The sequence below is a fragment of the Thermobia domestica genome, chromosome 18 (genome assembly GCF_964235325.1).
Source record: "Thermobia domestica chromosome 18, izTheDome1.hap1.1, whole genome shotgun sequence".
Lineage (NCBI taxonomy): Eukaryota > Metazoa > Arthropoda > Insecta > Zygentoma > Lepismatidae > Thermobia > Thermobia domestica.
In genome coordinates, this window is record NC_137471.1 from 180,646,026 (window position 1) to 180,670,927 (window position 24,902).

General features: G+C 35.9%; 1 protein-coding gene across 1 annotated transcript; it reads right to left on the reverse strand.

The window, feature by feature from the left end:
- Nucleotides 1-7,536: 7,536 nt before the first annotated feature.
- LOC145676162 (uncharacterized) lies at nt 7,537-24,113 on the reverse strand. The gene is made up of 2 exons (XM_081747066.1): nt 23,329-24,113; nt 7,537-16,559 (listed from the first exon to the last, which is right to left on the reverse strand). Exons 1-2 carry the CDS (start codon nt 23,691-23,693, stop codon nt 15,338-15,340), a joined length of 1,587 nt encoding a protein of 528 aa, XP_081603192.1. The 5' UTR covers nt 23,694-24,113; the 3' UTR covers nt 7,537-15,337.
- Between the last annotated feature and the right edge of the window lie 789 nt (nt 24,114-24,902).

Here is a 24,902-nt window from a genome sequence, read left to right on the forward strand (position 1 = left end):
TATATGAGGGTTCTATACTATTATACCAAATGTTTAAATTGGGAGATTTCGAAAATTTAAGGGGTGGCCAAGATACCCCTCCCAAATTTTTAAAGGGGTGCACAAATATACCTATGTCTTATGATAGGAATAGATCCCTATATATAACCATATAAGGTAATAGGACATCATCCAAGAGGATAAATTGGGCCAAAAGACCAAACACGTGCTTGGGCAATTTCTAAAATTTAAGGGGTGGGCCAAGGTACCGTTTCCAAATTTTTAAAGGGGTGCACAAATGTACCTATGTCTAATGATAGGAAATAGACCCCTATACATAACTATATAACCATATAAGGTAATAGGACCTCATCCAAAAGGATAAATTGGGCCAAAAGACCAAACACGTGGTGCAACGTATTGCTTACATTTATGTTTTGGCAATTTTATACCCCTAAAACGGAACGAGGTGAACCACCCAAATTTATCATAATACATTTTAGAGTCCAGTACTATAATACCAAATGTTTAAATTGGGCAATTTCTAAAATTTAAGGGGTGAGCCAAGGTACCCCTCCCAAATTTTTAAAGGGGTGCACAAATATACCCATATCTTATGAAAGGGAATGGACCCCTATACATGACTATTTAACTATATAGGATAATAACACCTCATCAAAGGGGACAAAATCGACCAAAAACCAAACACGTAGTCTTTGACATGGTGGCTCAGCGCTCATTTCTGATGTGTGAGGTCTCTGCTTCGATCCTCAGCCAAGTAAGTTTATGATGTTTTCTCATTTCATCATTTCTCATCATCGCTTCAAGGGCGACGTTAAATTTCCTAACACTAGCACCAAGAATCAAACTCGGGACCATTGCATTGTCTATAACGTAGTAATCAACACACGTGTACGGTGGCTCAACGCTTCTCTCTAATATATGAGATCCCTGCTTCAATTCTTAGTCAAGTAAGTTCATGTTTCCCCTGTTTCGATCTATCATTTCTCACCATCGTTTTCGCGGGGACGTTAAATTAAACATTTCCTAAACTAGCATCAAAAATCGAACTCGGGACGATTTAAAGGTATCCATGTTCACCCTGAAGCGGAACAAAATGGACAGAAAGTACTTATCAAATTTAAGGGAATAATTTTAAATACGCCTCCAACGTAATAAAGATCCAAAATCAATACTCATCAAAGGGAACGAGGACTCCCAAATTTAAAAAGTAAACCATGGTACTCTATTATATAACGAAAATATCTCATCAAAATAATAGGATAAGTTTAAAAAAACTTCTGAAATTGAAATTTTTATACTCATCAAAGGGAAGGATGTCTTATACCCCCCAACTCCTGATGTAAATCAAGGTGATCTTATGTGTCCTGAGTGATCCCTAATCCCTGAGTAAACATAAGCAAAATTTCAATTGGTAATGCAATCCCGGGCCAAAGCATCTCTAAATCATTCGCTATGGTCCATGTGGGGGTTCCAAAAGTGAAATAGGGACGTCAAACAAACACATTAGCTCAAACAGAATACCTCTACTTCATTGGCACCAATAACGGACGTGGTGACTCAGTGGTAGAGCGTTCATCTCTGCTGTATGGGGTCCCTGTTTCAAATCCCGCGAAAATATTTTTGTGTCGGGCAATATTGTGATCGGGATACTTCAATTTTCTCCCATACTTTCATTCATTTTTCATCGTCACCGTCTCCTTTAGCCTAACTGGCATAATCGTGGGTCGTAAAACTAAAGATTTCATTTGCACCAGTGTTAGTCCATCTCATCAAAAGGATAACAACCAAACATCAAGTATTCCACCCAATGTTCAGCAGCGAAAATAGAACCTACTATATAACGTGAAATCTGAACCGCATGAGCTCCTTCCGGAAATCGAACTCTGGTCTCCCACGTTAAAGGCGCATACGCTAACCGGTTAGCCACAAAGGAACTCCAAAGTTTTCGAGGTTCATATTAATACTAATACTAATTTATACTATTACTGGGGTCTACTAATTCATAATGTACTAGGTCATCAAGAAAGAGATCAAACCTTGATTTGGTAATTATATACCCATAAAAGGGAACGAAACAAGCCATCATAAGCTCCAAGCTAAAAATCCCAGTTCAGTGACGTCAAACGAACATATTAGCTCGAACCAACTACCTCTAATTCATTCATACCAGTAGAGGTGCGGTGGCTCAGTGGTAGAGCGTTCACCTCTGCTGTATGTGGTCCCTAGTTCAAACCCCGCATATTAGTTTTGTGGTGGACAACATTATGCTTGGGATACTCCAATTTTCTCCCACACTTTCATTCATTTCTTATCGTCACCGTCTCCTTTAGCCTAATCGTGGAACGTAAAACTAAAGATTTCATCTGCACCCATGTTAGTCTATCGCATCAAAGATATAACAATCTCCAAATTTTATGCCATAAAGGGAATGAAGAAAAAAGCATTCGTAAACCGGTACTATTTGATAAGGTAATGAATCATCAAGACCATATTTTTAGTAATATTAAAGAATCATCATGACCTCTGCTCCAATACTCCCAATTCAATGACGTCATAGCAGGGCCAAGGTACCTCTGACTCATTTACAGCAACGTGCATGGCCCCTGAATAAGCATAAGCAAAATTTCAATAGGTGACGCAATTCCGGGCCAAAGCATCCCTGATTCATTCACTATGGTCCATGGTGGCCCCAAAATTGGATAATCAAAAGTTAGGTCAGGTCACGCAATTACTACTATAGCAACTTGACCTGTAAAGAAGACAAAAAAATTTCTCCATTAACTGCACAGGAATGAAATAGAATCATCCTTAAAAATCCGAAGCTTCCACATAACACTCCATTTGTGATGTGTGTCACTGCATGAGACCACTGCGTGGTAGCGATTTGTGTTCATGCAAAGGAAAATGTGCGTACATCAGCACAATACAAAACTGAAAAAGGTATTTATTAATGTTTATTTTCATTACCGCAAACTAAACGCAAATATTACGTTGTGTCGAGCTCAAAAACCGCTAGTGAATGAGGGCTCAGAGCGCTTGAAAAATTGATTTACACAATAATTTTGTACTCTGAGTCAAGGAAATGAACACCAATAGGCGTACATACATTTCAATTTCTTACTGGTAAATAGTTATCCGAACTTTCGGTATCCAGTTCTCAAACAAGCCAAAAAGTTTGCTATAGTAGATTAATTCAACGACCGTACTAAGAAAGAGCTGTTTCAAAAAAACAATACACAGTAATTTTTGAAAAGGCGGTAGATGAGCCTCCGTAGGAATGCCTCCGTCTGTCTTTATTCGTGAAGAGAACAAATCAAGTAATTTTTGTACTAGTATTACCATTTCTTCTATCTACTACATAATATTACGCAACTTTATCATACAGGGCATAGTGTTTCATTTCAGTATTCTCCCCATTAAATTGATCACTTGTGACTATAAATATCTATATATTATAATGCTAGGTTTATATGTTTGTGTGCAAAGAAAAGTTTATATGTTTGTCTCCAATCATTTTGACAATGAGATCTCGAAAACCACAAGTGCTAGAATCGTGCCATTTTTGCTGGTCGATTCCAAATTTTGTGTAGATTGGCCCAGTTCCAATTGAATATTTAAAAAACGTGGCCATAATTTCTTTAATACATTTTTTAGGGTACACTGGAAGTGTTGACATTTTAAAAAATAACACATTCTATAAGTTATGCACTCCAACACACATGTTTGTATACAGTGGTTGTATATTTCTCAGGCGTTTTTTCATGACCATTAAAATCGAAGAAAACTATTTCTCGAGTGATGGAGAATCTTTAATATTTAGAATTTTTTGCTAATGAACACCATATATCAGTGGTATTGTAATAAATTGTGTATGTAATGTATTTGCTTATTACATACTGCATGCAAGAAGAAAGAAAGCACTGATCATACATGAATTAGAAATTCCAACCAGAAGTAGGCTCAATCTTGCAAACGGTACGAGATATTGAAAAAATAATCGAAAAAATCTATCTTTTGAGGTACCCCTTGCCGATTTTTATAAAGACGTCTTTCATTTGTGTCTATAAGGGGACATGTATATATGTTGTGAGGAATGACAAGGAGATTCATGCTCATATGTGAATGATGCGCTGTGTAGAGAGTGCAGGTTAAGCTAGTCTAATTAAAATAAATCCAGGTTCTGAAAACCTATTGATAATAAGGAAGGTAATTGTATTCGAAACAACTAGAGATTTACAGAAGAGTGAATATTGAATCCAAGGAAAAACACGTTTTTAAGCGTAACTAATAATAATAGTAATAATATTAATAATAAAGTACCGTTATACCAAAAATTCCAAGTTGGTTTTGATGAAAGTTCAAACTGGATTTAAGTAGGAGCTCAAAGGTAGTTCTTAATGAAAACTGAAGCCAATTTTGATTGAAAACTAAGCCGATTTGAAGATCTAAAACATATGTAGATTCTCAAGGAACCAATACTGGCTTCGGTAAACATCGCAATGGTTTTAGTAAAACTAAAATTCAAAACTGTTCTGGAAAACGCATAAAACTATCTGTGGAAAGGAAACGGGTTCCGGAGAACAACGAAAAACTATTCTGGTCAGAAAGAGAAGCAGTTTTGTAAAAACTGATACAGGTTTTGATGAAAAACTGAACCGGCTTTGAACAAAACCGAAATCGGTTTCAGTAAAAAAACGTACCGGTTTTTGAAGAATACAAGAACCGGTTTTGGAGAAAACCGAAATCGGTTTCGATGAAAACCGAACCGGAATTGAAGAAAACAGAAACCGGTTTCGGTGAAAACAGTTTTTTCTGGAGAAAACCAAAACAGTTTTTTAGAAAACCGGTTTCGGTGAAAAACCGGTTTTTTTGAAAATTAAAAAAAATGATTTCGGTTTTTCTAAAAACCGGAAACCGAAAAACCGGTTTCTGTGCCCACCACTAGCATATACTGTATGTGTGTGTCGTCTTTTTTAGCGTATGAGTAATTGTATGATTATCTGTTTATTTATATATTTACTTATTTATGTGTATTTATATATATTTATAATATTATTTAATTATTTATGCCAATTATTTGTTAGTTTAGATTAGTTGTGCTAAGATCGTCCTTTTGATGCGTGTGTGTAATTTACAAAAGATAGGAAGCCTCGGTATAGGAAAATACGAATTACAATACTTGAAGGGAATTGGCTGCTGCCAGGAGCCAATCAAAAGCAAGATATCTCAGCTCTTGTGTGTATATAAGACTGCACGTTTCTCATGAATCTCATAGTGTCTAATGATACCAAAATGTTAGTTGGCGAAACTGTAACACGTATGTAATATTTTTTATGTGAATATATTGTTTCGCTCGGCAAATAGTTTGTTTGTGTTTAAGTATATATAAAGCAAAGCTTCTACTTATGGAAAATATTACATGTGTAATAGGGTGTATCGAGAAAAACCTTTTTTCGAAATCCGGTTACGGCTAGTGCGGATTTTTGGCCAAATGACATCAATAAAACGTATAAAAAATCTCAACTCGATCAGACAACTCTTTCTGCTGCCGAGTAGAGCCCAAATATTAGAAAAATCAACAAAAGATTCACTTTTCAACTGATTTTCCAAAAAATATTTTTAAAATATTTCCTATATTTTTCGGTCTTTTAAATTATTGAAATAGCATTGGAAAGGAGAAATAAATACATAAAACAAATTTATTACGTTTTTTTGTACACCACAAGCATAAAAACCTAGTTAATTATTTGTAAAAATGCACTGATTTTCTGGCGTATCATACAATTAATTTTTAATATAAAATTATTGAAGTCTCTTGAATAACGAAGAAAACACTTTTGTGTTAAATTCTAAGAGCAGTAATAGTATAAATAATTTGTTCCCAATGCCGTATGCATCTGCTTATCACACTAGATCACCTGTCGCCCACCTCTCCCCGAACGCCTCTTCTCTTGTACTTGCCCAGCTGAAAGGATCTGTCTTATCAGACGCCAGTAGTCAATTAGCTGTGTCGAACGTGATTGTCGCTGCTTGAGTTATTTATTAGTGCTGTAGGGAATTTTAACTAAATAATTTGTTTTCGTGTGAAGTGCAGTATGTAGAAGTAAGAACCGTGTTTCAGCTGTGTTAAGTACTTTTTATTAGGAAGAGAGTGACAGATACGCTGACGTTATGGCATCGACAAGTTTGTTACGGTCTGACGTTAGGAATAGCATTATTGGGACACCCAAGGAATTGGGTAGAACACAACTACTAACCGTTGAAATGTATTGAGACAATACCTATGGGAGCGCGAAGAAAAAATGATAATTTCGGGATCCCGGAAACAGCCTTCAACAAAGGATTTATCTTCTATCGTCGCCAGGAAGATTGTAGAAAATTGAGATTACGCCTCAATCAGCGGCGAAGCAATTTTCAGTGTCAGAAGGATTGTTGCGATAATATTGAAATACCACAATATTGTCCGTGACTTGCGAAACTCAGCCAAGTCCGGTTTACAAACTTGTGCGAAATGAATTGCTGATTTTCAACAGTCTGCCAAAAGTATTTCATTTGATATAGCCTTTTGCAAGTGTTCCGATCCTCTTTCCTGTAACTGCGAAAAACGAAGAAAAGTGCCAGTGCTAGAGGTGCCTTTTCTTCTAGATCAAAGAACCACAAGATTGAAGCGTAATCTCAATTTTCTACAATCTTCCTGTCGACGATAGAAGATAAATCCTTTGTTGAAGGCACTTTCCAGGATCCCGAAATTATCATTTTTTTCTTCTCGCTCCCATAGGTATTGTCTCAATACATTTCAACGGTTAGTAGCTGTGTTCTACCCAATTCCTTGGGTGTCCCAATAATGCTATTCCTAACGTCAGACCCGTAACAAACTTGTCGATGCCATAACGTCAGCGTATCTGTCACTCTCTTCCTAATAAAAAGTACTTAACACAACTGAAACACGGTTCTCACTTCTACATACTGCACTTCACACGAAAAAAAAATTATTTAGTTAAAATTCTCTACAGCACTAATAAATAACTCAAGCAGCGACAATCACGTTCGACACAGCTGGTTCACTACTGGCGACTGATAAGACAGATCCTTTCAGCTGGGCAAGTACAAGAGAAGAGGCGTTCGGGGAGAGGTGGGCGACAGGTGATCTAGTGTGATAAGCAGATGCATACGGCATTGGGAACAAATTATTTATACTATTACTGCTCTTAGAATTTAACACAAAAGTGTTTTCTTGGTTATTCAAGAGACTTCAATAATTTTATATTAAAAATTAATTGTATGATACGCCAGAAAATCAGTGCATTTTTACAAATAATTAACTAGGTTTTTATGCTTGTGGTGTACAAAAAAACGTAATAAATTTGTTTTATGTATTTATTTCTCCTTTCCAATGCTATTTCAATAATTTAAAAGACCGAAAAATATAGGAAATATTTTAAAAATATTTTTTGGAAAATCAGTTGAAAAGTGAATCTTTTGTTGATTTTTCTAATATTTGGGCTCTACTTGGCAGCAGAAGGAGTTGTCTGATCGAGTTGAGATTTCTTATACGTTTTATTGGTGCCATTTGGCCAAAAATCCGCACTAGCCGTAACCGGATTTCGAAAAAAAGTTTTTTTTCGATACACCCTAATGTGTAAGGATAAAATAGTATTGTCACTCCGCTAGTGGCGCATCGAGCCGGAAGCTTCATATCGTGTTGAATGAGTTGATAGCCGGTAAATTTGCAATTAAGTTTGGGAGTGAGATGCGTTTTACTGATAAGTAATGTGTCAAATTGTTCCTCGTGTAATAGTTGTTAAAATATGAGTTTATGAGGTAAGTACAAGAGAATGTTGAGAAATAGAAATAAAAGTCATAGTCAAATAACTAGATACATGATCACTATGAAGTTAAATAGTTGTTTCGGGTGGAGATACATGAAAGTGCACGTACGAAACACTGTAAGTGTCATGAAAATCGAGGTGAAGAATGTTGCGAGCTGCGTGCTGAATGTGTTTTAATATTAATGGTTGTGCAAAAGATGAACGTTTTGAAGAGTGTGGGTGATAAATGCTAATAGTTTATGAATATAAAGAAACTGATTAGTCTTTCGAAGTCTCACCTTTTCGATTTTGAACATAATAAGTCAATAGTCTTACTACAAGTTTCGGCCTGAATTCTTCTGGAGCAAGCCGAAACTTGCACTTGTAGCTGTATGTCGGAGGTGGGAATTGATACCAAGTGTTGCAGATTGGAACTTGTTGCAGATTCGGACAGTTTTCATAGGAAGAGGAAAAATGTGCACCTCTTTGTAAGGTTGCACCTGTTAGTAGGATGCACCTACTATGTTCATAGGTTGCACCTGTTAGTAGGATGTACTTTGTATTCTTGACAGCGTTCACCTGGGAGAGGAATTGGTCGTAATGAGCAGGATTGTTCAAATCGGCGTCTCTTCTTGAAAATGAAGATTTGTTTATGCAAAAGTTCGTTGATAGTGTCCTGTGATGTTCTCAGAATTCGAACTATGTACGTTGGTCCCTGATTGTTCCGAATACGGATGCATTTTTAAAGGTGTATCCCACTTCAGGAAGTTCAGCCTATATATCAATTATTATAGATAGAGGGACCCCTCGTACTACTTTTGACATGGTATGTGGTTGAGGTTGCTAGTGTCGGATGTTGTTGAGCGAAGTTAAAGTTGCAGTTTTCCTGAACATTTCAAAAGTGGATTGTCACGAATTATTTAGCCGACTGTGATTTAATGATGAATCCATTTTTTTTTCTACCATTTGCGAAATATCTTTGCGTTGCCGATACTGGAGAAGTTCGAGAAGTAAAACCTTCGAACTAAAGTACTTTGGATTGTAGTTTTGCTGTAGCAAGCTGTAGACAGGCTGCAGAGGAGGATAAGCTGGTTGGAGTCAGAGTCGGAGCTCAAGATACTATGTGCATTTGTGTGCTTCTTAAATGGTGGTGAACTCTTTGATGATGCTTAATGGTTGCCACTGATTGGAGAACGAGAACTCTGGGAACTTGGTTCAGTGTATGCTCTGTCTCGTCGATTTCTCCGGATCTCGTTTATCTCCAAACGAATAAACAAAATGAAATTTTGAGTTTTACGTCCCACGGATATTTCGGCTAGGCTAAAACAGGCACTGGTTATGAGCAATGAATGAAATTGTGGAACGAAGAAAGTGGGAGGAAACTGGAGAACTCCGAGGAAACCCAAACAAATGGTGTTTGTCCACCAGAAAGTTAACTTGACGGAAGCAGGGTTAGGACCCGAGACCCCATGCATCAGAGATGAACGCCTTATAACTGAGCCACCCCGGCAATTTTATCTTGAAAGGATGTATGAAAGACTTTCCATCGTCAATTATCATATGCGGTAAAATAACCGAACTGAAACAGTATCCAAACCTATGTGATGAGAACAGGATAAGTGTGAAAATAATCATAATGATGATCAAAAATTATACTACTTGTTTATTCCAGCCAAATTACGCTCGTGATAACTCAATTTCTTGCAACCTGTCGCCTGTTAATGAATTAGCATCACTGTGCGCCCACATGAGTGCAATAAATAGAGTCTAGACTTGGCAGCTACGCCTCACTACATGTGCGCCAGCTGAGAAAGTATGTGAATGCACTGCGTTTTACCGGCAAACCAAAGTGACTAGCAACTTATGAGAAGGTTACGCTCTCTGTAACGTGAGTGATGGAAAGGAATTTATTTACAAAGTGTAAGTGGAGATCTGTGCTCTATCGAAATTTTACAATTATGTGGTATAACAACTAACAAAAAATCAAAAAGAAAAAGAAAAATGAGCGTATGGAACTTTGATCGTTAGCATTATAATGTAAGTAAACATATATAACACACAACTTAATATAGACAGATTGTTTCAATATAAATACAATACAACTAGAGAAAATAAAAAAAATGTGTAGAGGGATAACGAGGATGGAGAGTGACGGGAGTTGCGAAACACAAGTTAACACATGTGTATTGTTAATCAGACAAATGAATGTGTCTTCGACGTAGGGTCGTCTCTATGTGATGATGGGAACCGGAGAAGCCAAACTGAGGAGAAAGTGATTACTGTGCAGGATATGATGGATGAAAGAGTGGAAGATGCTAATGAATAACATAATACGATATAATCTTCAGCCCCAGATTAGCCCCAATTCGTGACTTTTTTTGAGTTATTTGTAAACAACTGCAACAACAGTTTTCTTAATTGGTATGTTAGCAACTTTGGGTGAGACACTTGTCGGTTTCCGGGGAAGATGTGGATTTTGTATTTATATGCCTAAAAGACCTCCAAAATATGGAATTAATATTTTTATTCTTGTTGGTGAAACATTATACTACACAACAAATATAGAAGTGTATGTGAGGACACAACCAGAAGGCCCGTTCCAGATAGATAACAAACCTGAGGAAGTAGTGAAGAGATTGTGTCAACAGATTCATGGTTCATCTTGCAAAGATACCTTTTTACAATAATCGGTTTGCAGCTGCAATTTGGTTAAAATCAATGGAATGAGACAATAAGTAAACAATTATAGGGACAATTCGTAAAAACAAGAAAGAGTTGCCCCCGCGATGTGAATGCCAAACGGAGGAAAGAATACAGTAGTGTATTTGGTTTTCATTAGAACTGCACCATTAGTTCCTACGTACCTAAGAAAAATAGGTGTGTACTGCTGATCTCAAGTATGCACAATCACGTCAAATTAGACGAGAGTACCAGAGATAACAGGAAGCCAGATATCGTCACATTTTACCGCGATACAAAAGGTGGGGTGGACACGGTAGACAAGGTACGTACTGAATATGACGAAGAAAGAAACACTACACGACGGCAAATAACGTGATTTTATCACTTCTAAAATGTAGAACCGACTAATAGTAATGTTATACATTCAGCGAACACAGCAAGGTTTTTCGGATTGACTCCTCTGCCTCCTCTACCTCCTCAAGTAGGAAAGCGAGGATGATGTTACATGTATAAACACAGAAAGAGCAGATATTTTGCCCAAAGTGCTGTAAGTGGATTTGCCTAAGTCACGCAAAAATGATGTATAGAGACTGCTGCAGAATTGAAACGTGAATTTCCCTATGTGTAATATACCGCTATTAAGAGAAATCCTGGTTTACCTCTTTTTGTAGTTAATAAATATTTTATTTTCAGTGCCGGTATTTAAGCAATAAAATAGTCACATAATTATCGAACTTAATTTTAACAAGAAAGATATTGCCTCAATAAAAATGTACAGTTTCGCTTAAAGCGTATCCACTGTCTGGTGTTTGTATTTAATATTGTAAATATAATACAAATTTAAATTCTAGTTCACATCTTATCAGATAAAAATGTTCCTGGGTCCAGGTGGCAAAATGTTACCATTCATGAAAATTTTATTCACCTTACCACTATACGGTTAAAAACAATGAATCTCACGAGGGTAAAGTGTACTGACAGATCGTAAACCTTAGGGGCAAGGAGTATGCTGATGGCGATTTGGTGTGGGGTCTAAGGTGAGGTAGTATATATTGCATGATTAAAGGGTGCTGAGTTTGGAAGCGTTTATTGATATAGGTGGATTTACTTTTTCGATATAGTACTGTAATATGGGCAAGTTGTGCATTGGTATAGCTCCAGAGTGGGACTAGGTAATCGGACAATGAAAGGTATGTGGAAAACTTTTGGCTAGAGGGTCAACAGTTTTTTTTTTTTTTATAGATTTTGAATAATGAAGCTATCCACACTGTAAATCTGTATGTTAAGTTTGGCAGTAACAAATCTTTGTGTGTACTTAGGATCGTCTATGCATAAAATACAAAAAGACGGCATCAAACCGCAGAAAAGTTAAAGTTCGAGCTACTGCCTCGGGAGAAATATTTGTGCTATCTCTATGCTTTATCATTTTCATTGTGAACCCAGTAGTAAGTCTACGGCTAGAGTCTGCGTTTGACAGTTGGATATGGAGTGAAATATTGTTATCATTTAATGGTAGAGAACACTCAATTAAAATAATTTACAATGTTAAACTCAGATGACAAGAAAAGAGTGAGAGTGACTTGGACAACGTGATCCCACGCTAGAGAATTGTGCCAAATCAGTTGCTTTATATTCTGCCTTTAAGATGTACAGAAGAATGCTGCTCAAAAGTGCAGTGAACAGAAAACCATCTTTAAACTATCCTACAAAAATGTACAAAGCGTTACAAACACTTTTACATATTGTGCCATAAATATGGCTGTTTAGTGGTGAGCGAAACATGTCTGAAAATATCAATAAGGAACAGTGGAATGTCGTTTCTCAACCAATTCTCTACATAGAAATAAGACCGCAAGACTATAGAGGCGGATTGTTTGTAGTATTAAAATTAATGGGGCAGCAGAGCACAGAATGATCTCGTAAGTGAACGTAAAACTATATGAGCACAGGTAAGTCTCTCCAAAAACAACCATCGTCGAGTGTTTCTGCAGACCATATAGGAACAGTGCTCAAAGTTTACTTGAAAGATGCCACGAATCATTTCCAGATGTTCAGAAGGTGACAAAGTTGCACATTTTTGTGACTTTAGCTTGAGCTTAGATATGGATCGACTATTCTACTCAAGCACTCAATTTGGGATAGTACAATTTTCATAGCATGCGTAAAAATAATAGCTTAGTTTATATCATCTCTATTCCTCCAGCAGAATGCGACATCTCATATAAACTCTCCGCACGTGTGAGATTTTTGTCCTTTGTGGATTATCATTTAATTTGCAATATATGAACCTTGAGTAAATGCCTTGCTACGCTCTTTGCATCTTTTTGGTGATTGACTTGATTTCAACTGCATTGCAAGTTATGAGCGTAGACTATATTGTCTTCCACACCTCTCACGTGTGAGGTTTTGTCCTGTGTAGGATCAGCACATGTGGACGTTGAATAAATTCTATTCCAGGATTTCTGCAAGGTGAGATTTTGATACTGTGTGGACTCACATGTGTGTAGCCAATTTCGAACGTCGATTAAATGTTTACCACACTCTTGGCATGTGTAATTTTTTACTCATGTGTGGATTAACATGTGTGTAGCCAATCTTCAACGTATATTAAATGACAAACCACACTCAGGGCATGTCCGATGTTTTTCTTTTGTGTGGATTAAGATGTCTGAGACAAATTTAACGGAGAATAAACCCTATACCACACTATTAGCATGTGGGATATTTTAATCCTCTGTGGATTAACATGTGTTTAGTCAAACGGCGATTAAGTTACTAGCTCACTTTTCGAATGTACGATGTTTTTCTCCTCTATGTATTAACATGTGCAGCCAAGATTGAACGTAAATTTTATGCTTAACCTCACTCTCGGCATGTGTGAGATTTTTTCGTTTGTGGATTAACATGTGTGGGATTAACCCTGCAATACGCGCGCGGATTTTTGTGACGTGGATAGTCGCGCGGGCTACCACTGTAGCCCATTTGTTTTTATTTTATTATGTTGCCTAGCTTTGTTAATATTTCTGTCTTTCTTGTAAAGAATTGTTTTTATAAACTGTTTTAAGGGTTTTATACACAATTTGAGAATTATGTTTATTTTGAAAGCTATGTATATACAAAGAAAACCAACACTTCATTTTTTCAAAAGTGATACAGGAAGACTGTAAAAGTTATTTGTATTTATCAGTAAATGGACTAATCTGGCGCATTTTAAACTTTCTTTCATCTTTAACATGTGTGTTATAATTCTTTAAAAATTACGTATAATTTTTCAAAAATTTTACAAATATTGCAAAATAAACGTATTATCCATAAAACATATACCTCTTCAGCATAACGAGTTTCTGTTATCAAAGTTTGATTACAATTTTTGCATATTTTACATATGCTATTTTCATATATTTAAATTTTTATGTTTCCGTATTCTTGTCCTTCTAAGCATGCTCTTCACACAAGTGGTGAGTAATCAATGCACACCTTCCTTCAAGCATTGACCACTCATCAAAAGCATCAAGAGGCAATAAGGGCACGTACAATCTCGTTTGTAAGTTTTGCATAACGGTTAAGTACAAATCTCAATCTAACATTGTCAATGTAAATATTGGTAAAATCAATCTTAAGTCTCAAAATGTTTGCATCTAAAAACACTTGTAGATATTCAAGCTCCGACAACGCAGACCTACCTCCACCTTTAGGTCCTGGAAAACGAAGCAAAATATTATGAGAACGAGCGCAAATATTACGAGTAGGAGTGACTTTTTTCCATTTGAGACGGTCTTTTACTAGATAATAATTTACTTCAGAACTGTCTTTACTACTTTTATCAACAGGTATCAGTGATTCCTGCCGCCCGGAATTCTCAGTCACATCTTCTGAATTTTCACTATATCTGTGTCCGAAAAATGCATTTTTGCGGTCTCAAAATGCTATCTATCGCCATCTAGAGAACATTCCACATCAGAATTGGCATTTTGCTAACTCATTGACCATCTGATCAGCACTGAAACTATAATGAAAAAACTTTGACGCTTTGGAACACCCGTGACATCAATAGTCGCGCGGGCTACATATGTAGCCCATGAAACTTTCAAGCAGAATAACAATGAGCTCGTTTCGATTTTACCTTTGACCACACACTAAACACGCAGAATGATAGTTGATAGAAAGGTACACAGACACTCGTTGAGTTATCATCTCGAATTACTTTGCGGCAAGGAAAATAAAAACGCTGGGCTACAATAGTAGCCCGCGCGCGTATTGGAGGGTTAAATTTGAACGACGTTTATCCACAACCACACTATTGGCATGTGTGAGGTTTTGCTTCTGCGTGGATTAACATATGTGTAGCTAAATTTGAAAGTCCACTAAATGCTTTTTCACACTCTCGGCACGTGTGACATTTTTCTCCTTTGTGGATTATTGTGTGTAGCCAAATTAAACTTTGATTAAGTGCCTCACCACACTCTTGGCATATCTGAGCTTCCACTCCTGTCTATTTGCATGTGTGTAGCCATAGTTGAACGTCGTTTAAAAGTCTCAGCAAACTCTCGGCATACGTGAGCTTTTTCTACTCTGTGGAATAACATGTGTGTAACCAAATTGGAACGTTGATTGAATGCCTTACCACACATTCCGCATGTGTGTGTTTTGCTCCTGTGTGAATTGACATGTGTTCAGTCAAATTTGAACTTCGATTAAATGCCTTACCACACTCTTGGCAAGTGTGATGCTATTCTCCTCTGTGGATTAACATGTGTGTAGCCAGATTTGTTCGTCGATTAAATGGCCTACCACACTCTTGGCACGTGTGAGGTTTTGCTTCTGTGTGAATTAACATGTGTGTATCAACTTGAAATCCTATTAAATGCCTTACCACACTCTTGGAGCGTGTTAGGTTTTTCTCCTGTATGGATTATTACGTGATTTGCCAAAGTTGAACGTCGATTAAAAGCCTTACCACACTCTTGGCAGGTGTGCCGTTTTTCTCCTGTGTGGATTAACATGTGATTAGCCAAAGTTGAACATTGATTAAATGCCTTACCACACTCTTGGCATGTGTGAGGTTTTTCCCCTGTATGGATTATCATGTGTGTAGCCAAATTTGAACGTCGATTAAATGCCTTACCACATTCTTTGCAAGTGTAAGGTTTTTCTCCTGTGTGGATTAACATGTGATTAGCCAAACTTGAACGTTGATTAAATGCCTTACCACACCCTTGGCACGTGTAAGGTTTTTCTCCTGTGTGGATTAACATGTGTGTAGCCAAAATCGAACGTTGATTAAATGCCTTACCACACACTTCGCACGTGTGAAATTTTTCTCCTGTGTGGATTAACATATGTCTAGCGAAAGTCGAACGTCGATTAAATGCCTTGCCACACTCTTGGCACATGTGTAGTTTTCCTCCTGTATGAATCACCATGTGCGTAGCCAAAATCGAACGTTGATTAAATGCCTTACCACACACTCCGCACGCGTGAGGTTTTTCTCCTGTATGGATTGACAGGTGTCTAGCGAAATTCGAACGTCGATTGAATGCCTTGCCACACTCTTGGCATGTGTGTAGTTTTCCTCCTGTATGAATCACCATGTGCGTAGCCAAAATCGAACGTTGATTAAAAGCCTTATCACACTCTTCGCACGTGTGAGATTTTTCTCCTGTGTGGATTGACATGTGTCTAGCGAGAGTCGAACGTCGAGTAAATGACTTTCCACACTCTTGGCACGATTGTAGTTTACTTCCTGTATGTATCACCATGTGCGTAGCCAAACTTGAACATACTCTAAATTCCTTTCCACATACACCGCACATCTGAGATTTTTCACCTGTATGCACTAACTCACCACTTGACTTAGTTGAATTTTGACTAGAGCGATTATCACTCTTTTGGTACGTATGACGCTTTTCACTTTCCTGTGTCACCATATTTCTTGTCAAACGTGATCGATGAAATCCTTTGCGAAACTGCGTCGAACTATCAGATTCCTCATAAGAATGAGAAATGGCTTCATTTAATGTAGTAAACGTATTCCCTTCTCCGTTGAAAGCTAAAATTTTATCGCCCCTGTAAGGAATTCAATAAACAATGAAATGTGAATGGAGATAATGATTAGGTAGCAACAAAAAATGTAATCATTCGCTATATTACATGATAAAGTTACGCTATATTACATGTTTTATTAAATTAAATATTGTAGAAATATGAAATGCAGTACCATATCACTATTATCTCTAAATAAGTGGCTGTAGTTTGTTTCACTATATAAAATTGAACTATCATTTATATCGTGGCGGACATAAGACTATGACCAGGTATTGTCGGCTGCCTTGACACAAATGCACAGTATGAGAAATAAATCTGTCTTATCTATAGTTTCCTGTGGAGAAAGAAAAAAAAAAACAACTTCCGATCCAAAGTTTTGAGAACAACTCAACGTATTAATAGAAACTGTACCGAAGATCATTCACTTATATCATCATAAAAGGAACATGAAAGGCGTTTTGAAACGAATTAAAAAATTACATACAACTTCCAAGTTGAGGCAGAGAAACTTAAAGTAACAAGAAAAAGACGAATCATTCACAGCGTAGTGATCGTGGTTCAGTGGTCTAGGGGCTTGACCAGTACTCTCGAGGTTCTTCGACCGAATACACGTCAAGAATTTTTTTTCATTTAGGAATTTTGATGGAAATAGATCGGAGATAACACACGCTTCATTACATTCAAATATTTGAATACTCGTTTCTTTCAGCATTTCAACTATTAAATTTTCAGGAATAATACTAATAATAATAATTATCTCGAAGAATATTTAAAAATTAAAAACTTATTATCGCTCAGGTCGTACCTAAACAAGCAGAAACGTGATATTAGGCAAAAAAAAAAATATTTCGGTTTTGTGTAATGTTGCCCACGAAAAGACGACTTTCTCATTTCGATCTTAAAATAAACCAAACAAAATCGGGATGAAACATTTTAATTTGAGACGGGACAAGGTTATCTCACACTATCGTCATGCTTTGGAGATGAGAATCGAGACGAGACGAAAACTATCGTAAACATTTCTGACCTCATCTCGATTCTCGAAATAGTGTATGCCACTCTTTAAGCAGCAATTGCTCTGTAGACTGAATCTTACACATCATTTTGTTAGTTTGTGTTTCAAAGCTCACTGAATTATGGTCTTTTATATATTTTTGTAGCAAAGCTTTTATAATTACATCTGCAAACTTCACAAGATAGTTTATTGCAAGCTTTAGTGTTCAATTATATTCAGTTCTTTTTTTTTAAGTTATTTTCCTGAAAACGTACAGTAGAATATATTCTACACGAAATATTAGCGGAAATCTTTCGTTTAAACTTGAGTAGCTGTAGAAGGTCTCATAAAGGTACGGAACCCCTTTCACCTAAACCCCTTCGACATCTTCTGTAGCTTAGCCGGCATAATCATTACTTAAAAACAAATTTATTTACGGCTCTTGTGAGTTCAGAATTCCTACTTTCTATACGAAAATTACCTCGAAACTTTCCGTTATAACATTTAACTTTCCTTTATAACATTTAGTTAGTTATAGGGAAAATTTCCGTTATAGCATGTAGCTAGTTGTAGGAACGTATCGAGAGGGTATGTGCTGTTGGTCCTGACACTTTTCTCCAATCCCGACTATTTTGTAACTTATGGCTTACGCTACGGGTTTTTTTACAGGCTTTAATACAATGTGTCCTCATACAGAATTTGTTAGCTATATTATTATTATTATTATTATTATTATTATTACTATTATTATTACTGAATATTTGAGACCTCAATATTACGTCCCACTGCCGTAGCAAAGCTGAGATGAATGCAATAAACAAGTAACAAATATTGGAAAAAAAGACGAAAATCAATGTGAAGGTTACGATTATATTTACAAGAATCTAACAACAACCAAGAAACACGATTTCAACCACATGGCGACCCTATTCCGGATTAAATTATAGTAATATTCCTACAACTGCTTTTACAATACCATTAGTTATACAGATAACATGTTGAGTTTTGAATCTAATTAGCCTAGTGTCGACAGTCAATTTCCATCAGGTCCTCGGCGAACACAATTAATTAAAAATAAAGCAGAGGGATAGATAAAAACAAGAAGTACGTAATGTAGATTTTTCATGTAAGTTAAGTAAATATGTTTTGACCTTGAGGGCGACAGAGAGATTAATGTAGCTCACAAAATTTTTTCTTGTTGATTTTTAATTCTATGTAGATATGAGTGGATAGCAAACAGCTGATTAAGTATACACACACACATACATGTTTTACACTATGCACCTTCATGTGCATTTATGAATAAGAGTAAATGCTTTAGTACTAATACACAATAACACACTGAGCAAAGCGAATTAACATCAAACAATAGAGAACTGTGATTATTATACACAATATATAGTTTTCGATCATTTAAATAGGAAGAAATTAATGACAGTAGTTGCTTTGAAAAGCCATAATTAGATAATTTTGCAAGTAATACAGCATGATCTAGCTTATCAAAGGCCTTCGCAAAATCTGTATAAATTACATCCACAAAAAAACCATTATTAAGGGAATCCGCAATAGACTGTATAAATAGAAATAAATTTGTAACGGTCGATCTCCGTGGATAAAATCCATGTTGAAAATTAGATATGTAAGGTTTGACATGATTAAATATTCTATTATAGAGAATATGCTCAAATAATTTAGCTACTGTGGAAATTAGAGATATTGGTCTATAATTTTCAATACTCTTGGCATCTCCTTTCTTAAGTATTGGACGAATTTTACTAATCTTCCAGATTTCTGGAAATTTTGAGGTTCTTAATATCAAATTATAAATTTAATTTATTGGTTTTATTAAAAGTTCTCCACATCCTTTCAATAAATAAGTTGGCAATAGATCGGGCCCACTTGATTTAGAAGATTTTAACTTTTTAATAGCCTCTTTAAGTTCTCATTCAGAAATGGAATTCACCGTCACACAATACGGTATGATTGACTTAGTATGGGGGATAATATCGTAATGAGACAATCTATATTTCAAAATATATAATGATTAAAAGAAGGTGAAGGCTTGGCAATACCATGAATAACAAGTGTGGTAAATACCTCCACAATTCCGTACCAAACCGAATCTTTCCAACCATACAATGTGTCGTGACTTATACAAATATTCAAAAATCGTCTCAAGTCGCCCCATTTGACGGTAATAAAATTGATGTTCGGATTTTAGATTTTGATATAATACTTAGTTTAGATTTGGATTTATAGAAAATAATTAGAGTTCTGATTTGGATTTAGAGAAAGTAAATTAAATGTTAATCTTTTTGATGTTTGAAAATAACTCTTGTTTTGTTGTGCCGGGAATCATAAACCGGTCTCGAGAAAAAGAAAAAGGGAAGACCGTTTACGATTCCACGGTACCCTTTACTACGATAAACACAGGATACTATGATATATCGATAGTACGGAGTGCCTACGTCAGTTAGGCAGTATATGGTAAAATTAAGGTTTATGTTAAGAGAACATATTAAGATTGCTACGTACGAGTAGGCCCTGAACAACATTAATGTTTAATGAACAAGTTAATATTACTTTTATCTTGTGTTTCACTAATGTGACAAATGCTCTCGGATGTGACTTTATTCTCGATAATGATAAGGGCAATTGCTAGTAAGACACACATAAGTATTAGCTAGCGCTCTTGAAAAGGTTACATTTGTAAACCTACCAATTTTTTAGGTACGAGCGGGCTTGAAGTAATACTAATGATTAAAAAATTGATGAAATGAGGGGCTGTAGCACTAAATCTCCTCCCAGGGTGTATTTCTTGTCGTCGTTTTCATTATATTTATTTTCTTAAAATGCATCCTCAAGGCCTAATTGTTGACAGCCCAATTGGGGTTGGGAAATTAACCTTGATGTGTCATGACTTGAATGCCGAAAGCATGCAACCAAGGTGGCATGTAAGGTCTTAGGGTAGAAGCGATTCATTCGAATCGTCAGAGACCCTGTAAGCTTCAACTATAAGAGTTTGTCAGCGCCGTTGGTTTTAGGAACCAATTCATTAATCTGTATTTTTTATGAATGACCTACAACCTGTGCTGTCAACTAATGACGCAAAGAATGGCGCTCCGTAGGGCTTAACTGCCGTTTAACTCATTTATTTGTATTAAATTGTTCAAACGGTTATTAGTTAAGTTGTATAATGCAAGTTACGTTGTATAATATTACGAAACAGACTTAACATTGACGGAAATTCTTTTAAAATTTGGCGGTCTTTACTGCTTTCCATACCACTATAATAACAACCCCTCCCTGTAATTAGAACTGATGCTGAACCCCAACATTAACGCAAAAATAAAGTTACATGTTGTATCGTAAAGGGTAGTAGAAACTTCGTGTATACAGTTCATGGTTTTACCTACAGATGACTGTGAAACTCTTTTCATATTTTGTGGGAAGTAATGCCCGATGTGCAAAGTAACCCTTTGTTAAGGTAGCTAGTAACCACTGTAGGCGAAATGAAGTATCAAATTTCAGTGTGGCAAATCATAACACGGAACTATGAAAATGTTTGGGAATGAAGGGATCCATATAATTAAGAAGTTACGTCCCTAATGTATTGTGTTACTTTGGAACACAAATATACAAGCAAAGAAAGCATTTCAGCATGTTACCTATACAATACTTAGGAACGTACAAGAACACATTGAACACGTAAGGCATGTAAGTCATCATAAATACATAATTTTGCGCTATCCTTGTTTACCCACATTCTGCGTAATGCCCTAATCTTCATAGCAATCTTATTTTTAACCCTAGAAAGGCAAACTTCACTATCAACCTATTAAAGGTAAACATACGTAATATTTACGTACACAGTAAATAATGATCTATAAATATACGATTCATATACAAACTATTACTGTTGCTTTGCTCAAGGTTCCAAATTTGAAGTTTTATTGTTTAGATAGTATTACAGCACAACTATTATCCAGGGCCGTAATTTGTGGGGGCAGGGGGACAACTGCAAACTAGGGAAGCTCTCCGCTGTTCGAGGGGTCCCATTTTAACAAAAAAGTTATTTCTCCATATACGATAGGAACATGAAATTATAAATGAAGCATCAAACAGGTTCCCTACATTTCATAAACGAAACACTATACAAAAGGTAAATAAAACAAAGATGAGTCGTGAGCCCATTTCCGTAAAAAAAAAAAAAAAAAAATCTACTATTAGGGGCCCTAGAAAAAATATTTATTCGTATGGCTTTGAGATTTGTCAATATTGTTCTCTTAATTAATTTGTGAAGTATGGAACAGGCCCAGGGGCGTAAATAACCGCCTTGCAGACCTTGCCGTGTGGGAGCGCCCACAGGCTTTTGGGAGCCTATAAAGAGTAAGAGAAAAAGGAAAGAGAAGGTGCCCAAGAATTAGAAAACAACTTTTTCTAGGGGGCCCAAATACGTGTATGAATACTCCACCCAGAAAAAAAAATCAATATCATTTTTGTTCAATATCATTTTTACTGGGATAGTAATCTGGTTCTTTGTCAGTCATCTCCTTCTTCTTCTGATCTCACATCAAATTCTACGTTATCTTCCTCAATTTCTGAATCTGAGATCTCTGATATTCCTAAAATAGCTTCCTCGCTATTTATTGAACCAAACTCCTTCATTTTTGTAGTAATAATCAATTCTTTACGAATGATAATTGCCCATTGATGGTAAACATACGTAAAAAATGCGTGCAAGAAAACTAACGCTAAAGGCAAACACACGCCAAACTTACGTGTAAGATTTTACGTTCAAAGGTAAACATACGCCAAATTTACGTATAAGGTTCTACACTCAATCGTTTGGCACAGAGAACATAACATCTACAGAAGTAATTAACGTCGGAATATCAAGCCAACTAACCAGCGATAGCATATCTTGAAGTTTGTATTTCTACACTCAGTTCCTGCTACGTCACATCAGTGCTTCCAACGGATACACGTAAAATTTACGTAGTTTACCTTTCTCGGGTTAACGGCCATCTAGCACATGCTGGTTAGCGTCTTTTTTACAATAATTCATATATCATGTACGTTCACCAAGCCCCTAAAGTGATCCCATGTTGAGAAATGCAGGTTCATACCCTAAAAAAAGATTCCTGGGAAAGTAAAAAGTCGACTTTCTTGAAAAAATGAGTGCAGCTATGAAATGGACTGATGTATGGACCTCTACAAATAATGAACATCCATTGTTGGTTAAAATATTCTTCATCTTGCATTTTACTTATGTCTTTCGAAGCCCGCCGGAAAAATCAGGCTAGACCCATTTGAGCTAAATCCTAAATAAAATCACAAACGTCCATAGTTAAAGTTCGAATATAATACATTACAGGTTTACATTTGTAAAATTTTAGGATAATAACCATTCTCATTATTTTATTACCATTTCTCGTTATTTTACATAAGTCTCTATATAAATAAAACCATATCGTCGAGCACCCATATTTTAAATATGTGCAACAATTAGTGAGAAATGTGTAACCAAAAATAAAGAAATAATTATTTTATCAAGATATGAACTACATAAGAATTGCATGGATAGTATCAATCTTATTATTATTTTTATTTGGTATACAGCTAGTCTATGTGTGACATGTCATTTCCAAATTCTAGGCTACTAACTTACGTTCATGGTATTTCCCATACATAAATATTTCTTGTGAAGTATTGCTTTTAACCAACAAAATTTTTGAAACCATGTAACCGTATTATCAATCTGAGCCGATTAGTTAATGAAAAATTGAACATTACCTTTCTGGCCGAACTGAATTTAAACTTTTTGTTGTTAATTCTTGGGAGTCATTAGAATACGACGCGCAAGTGTCCTGAACCACTATTTTTCTTAGCGTTTCTATATTACTTTCAAATGCAGGATCTTCTTCTAGTTCTAATTCTGGTTTCACCCTATCAACGTTTAGTTTCACATTCAAAGAGCACATAGCTGTATCCTTGTCCACTGATACCTCTCCTTCCGCTGTAGATAATATTAACTCTTTGTTGTCATTCATTAGTTCGTATGTCCACCCTTTCCCTTCGAGCGGATCTTCATGAGGTAAGTCATTAGCAATTTCTTCTTTGCACATCAATTCCAACTTAACAGACGCCTTACCAGCCATTATGAATTGAAATATAATAAGAATTTAACACTGTTCTTATACTCCCCTTATATTTTACGTTGCCAGTGTTAATGAAATGATTTACAAGTACGTTCTCAAAAGCAACTTTATATTTCCAATCTTCTTCTTCTTCCTCTTGTTCTTCTTCATCAGCCACAATTGCTCTCTGCTATTGATTTAATGTTTGTAGTAAGCATCACAAAAGTTTTGCATAGTATCATTATCACAGTGTTGAACAAGAATGTCGGCAATTTAGAAAGGTAATTAAACGTGTAAGATGTAAAAATTAGAATAGTTGAAAAATGATAAAAAGTAACAAGATGTGTACAAAGTCATAAAACAGATAGAAAGTAGTAAGTATGATAAAGCGAAAATACGTGAAAAAAAGAAGTGTCGCAATCTGGCAAAAGGCAAATTTCAGGTTTAGGTTCAGGTTCATGGTATTTTCCTTCCTTCTCTTCGGAAGTTAGGTTCCTGAAAAAAAGAGAAAGTAAGTACTGCTCTTTTTTTCATTTAAAGTATTCCATTTTCTTTTTCCACCAAAATTCAAGAAGTTCTTTGGTCTTTTTATATTTCTTTCTCACTTAGTTCCCTTCCATTTACATTAAAGCCTAGCCTCCAAGCTAATTTAACCAAATTTCCTTTCTTTTTCATTTCGTCGATCCATTTCCATTTTCCCCTGATTTTTAAGGTTTCTTCACATTTTAACAATAAGTGTTCTAATGGTTCATCTTCTTTAAAACAAAATAGACATTCTTCGTTCACTTCTTTAAATTTTTTCAATCTTCCCCCTGTTTCAAGGCTCCCTGACCTGGCTTTGAAAAGTAAAATGCTTTGTAAATCATTGTTCATATAATTTATTTTCTCATAACGCCTTTTTTTGTGTATATTCCTTTCAAACTGATATTCTTGACAACTTCTTCATAACACTTTTCCTGCGCTTTCTCTTTAATTGTTTCTTCTGTGATTTTTTGGAGAGAAGTATGGTACAATAGGAAATAGTCAGATTAAGGAGAGAATTTCGAACGGATAAAGGGAGCTGAAGGCCAAGTTCAACAGAACAAAAGGTAGAGAAAAGTGAGGAGTGTAAAATGACTGGAAAAAGTTTAGAAAAAAAAGAATGTATAAACGTGTAAAGCAAAAAAATGTGTGTAAATATAGTAAATATGTATAGAACACCCCACACAACTCTCGTCATCACAGGATACG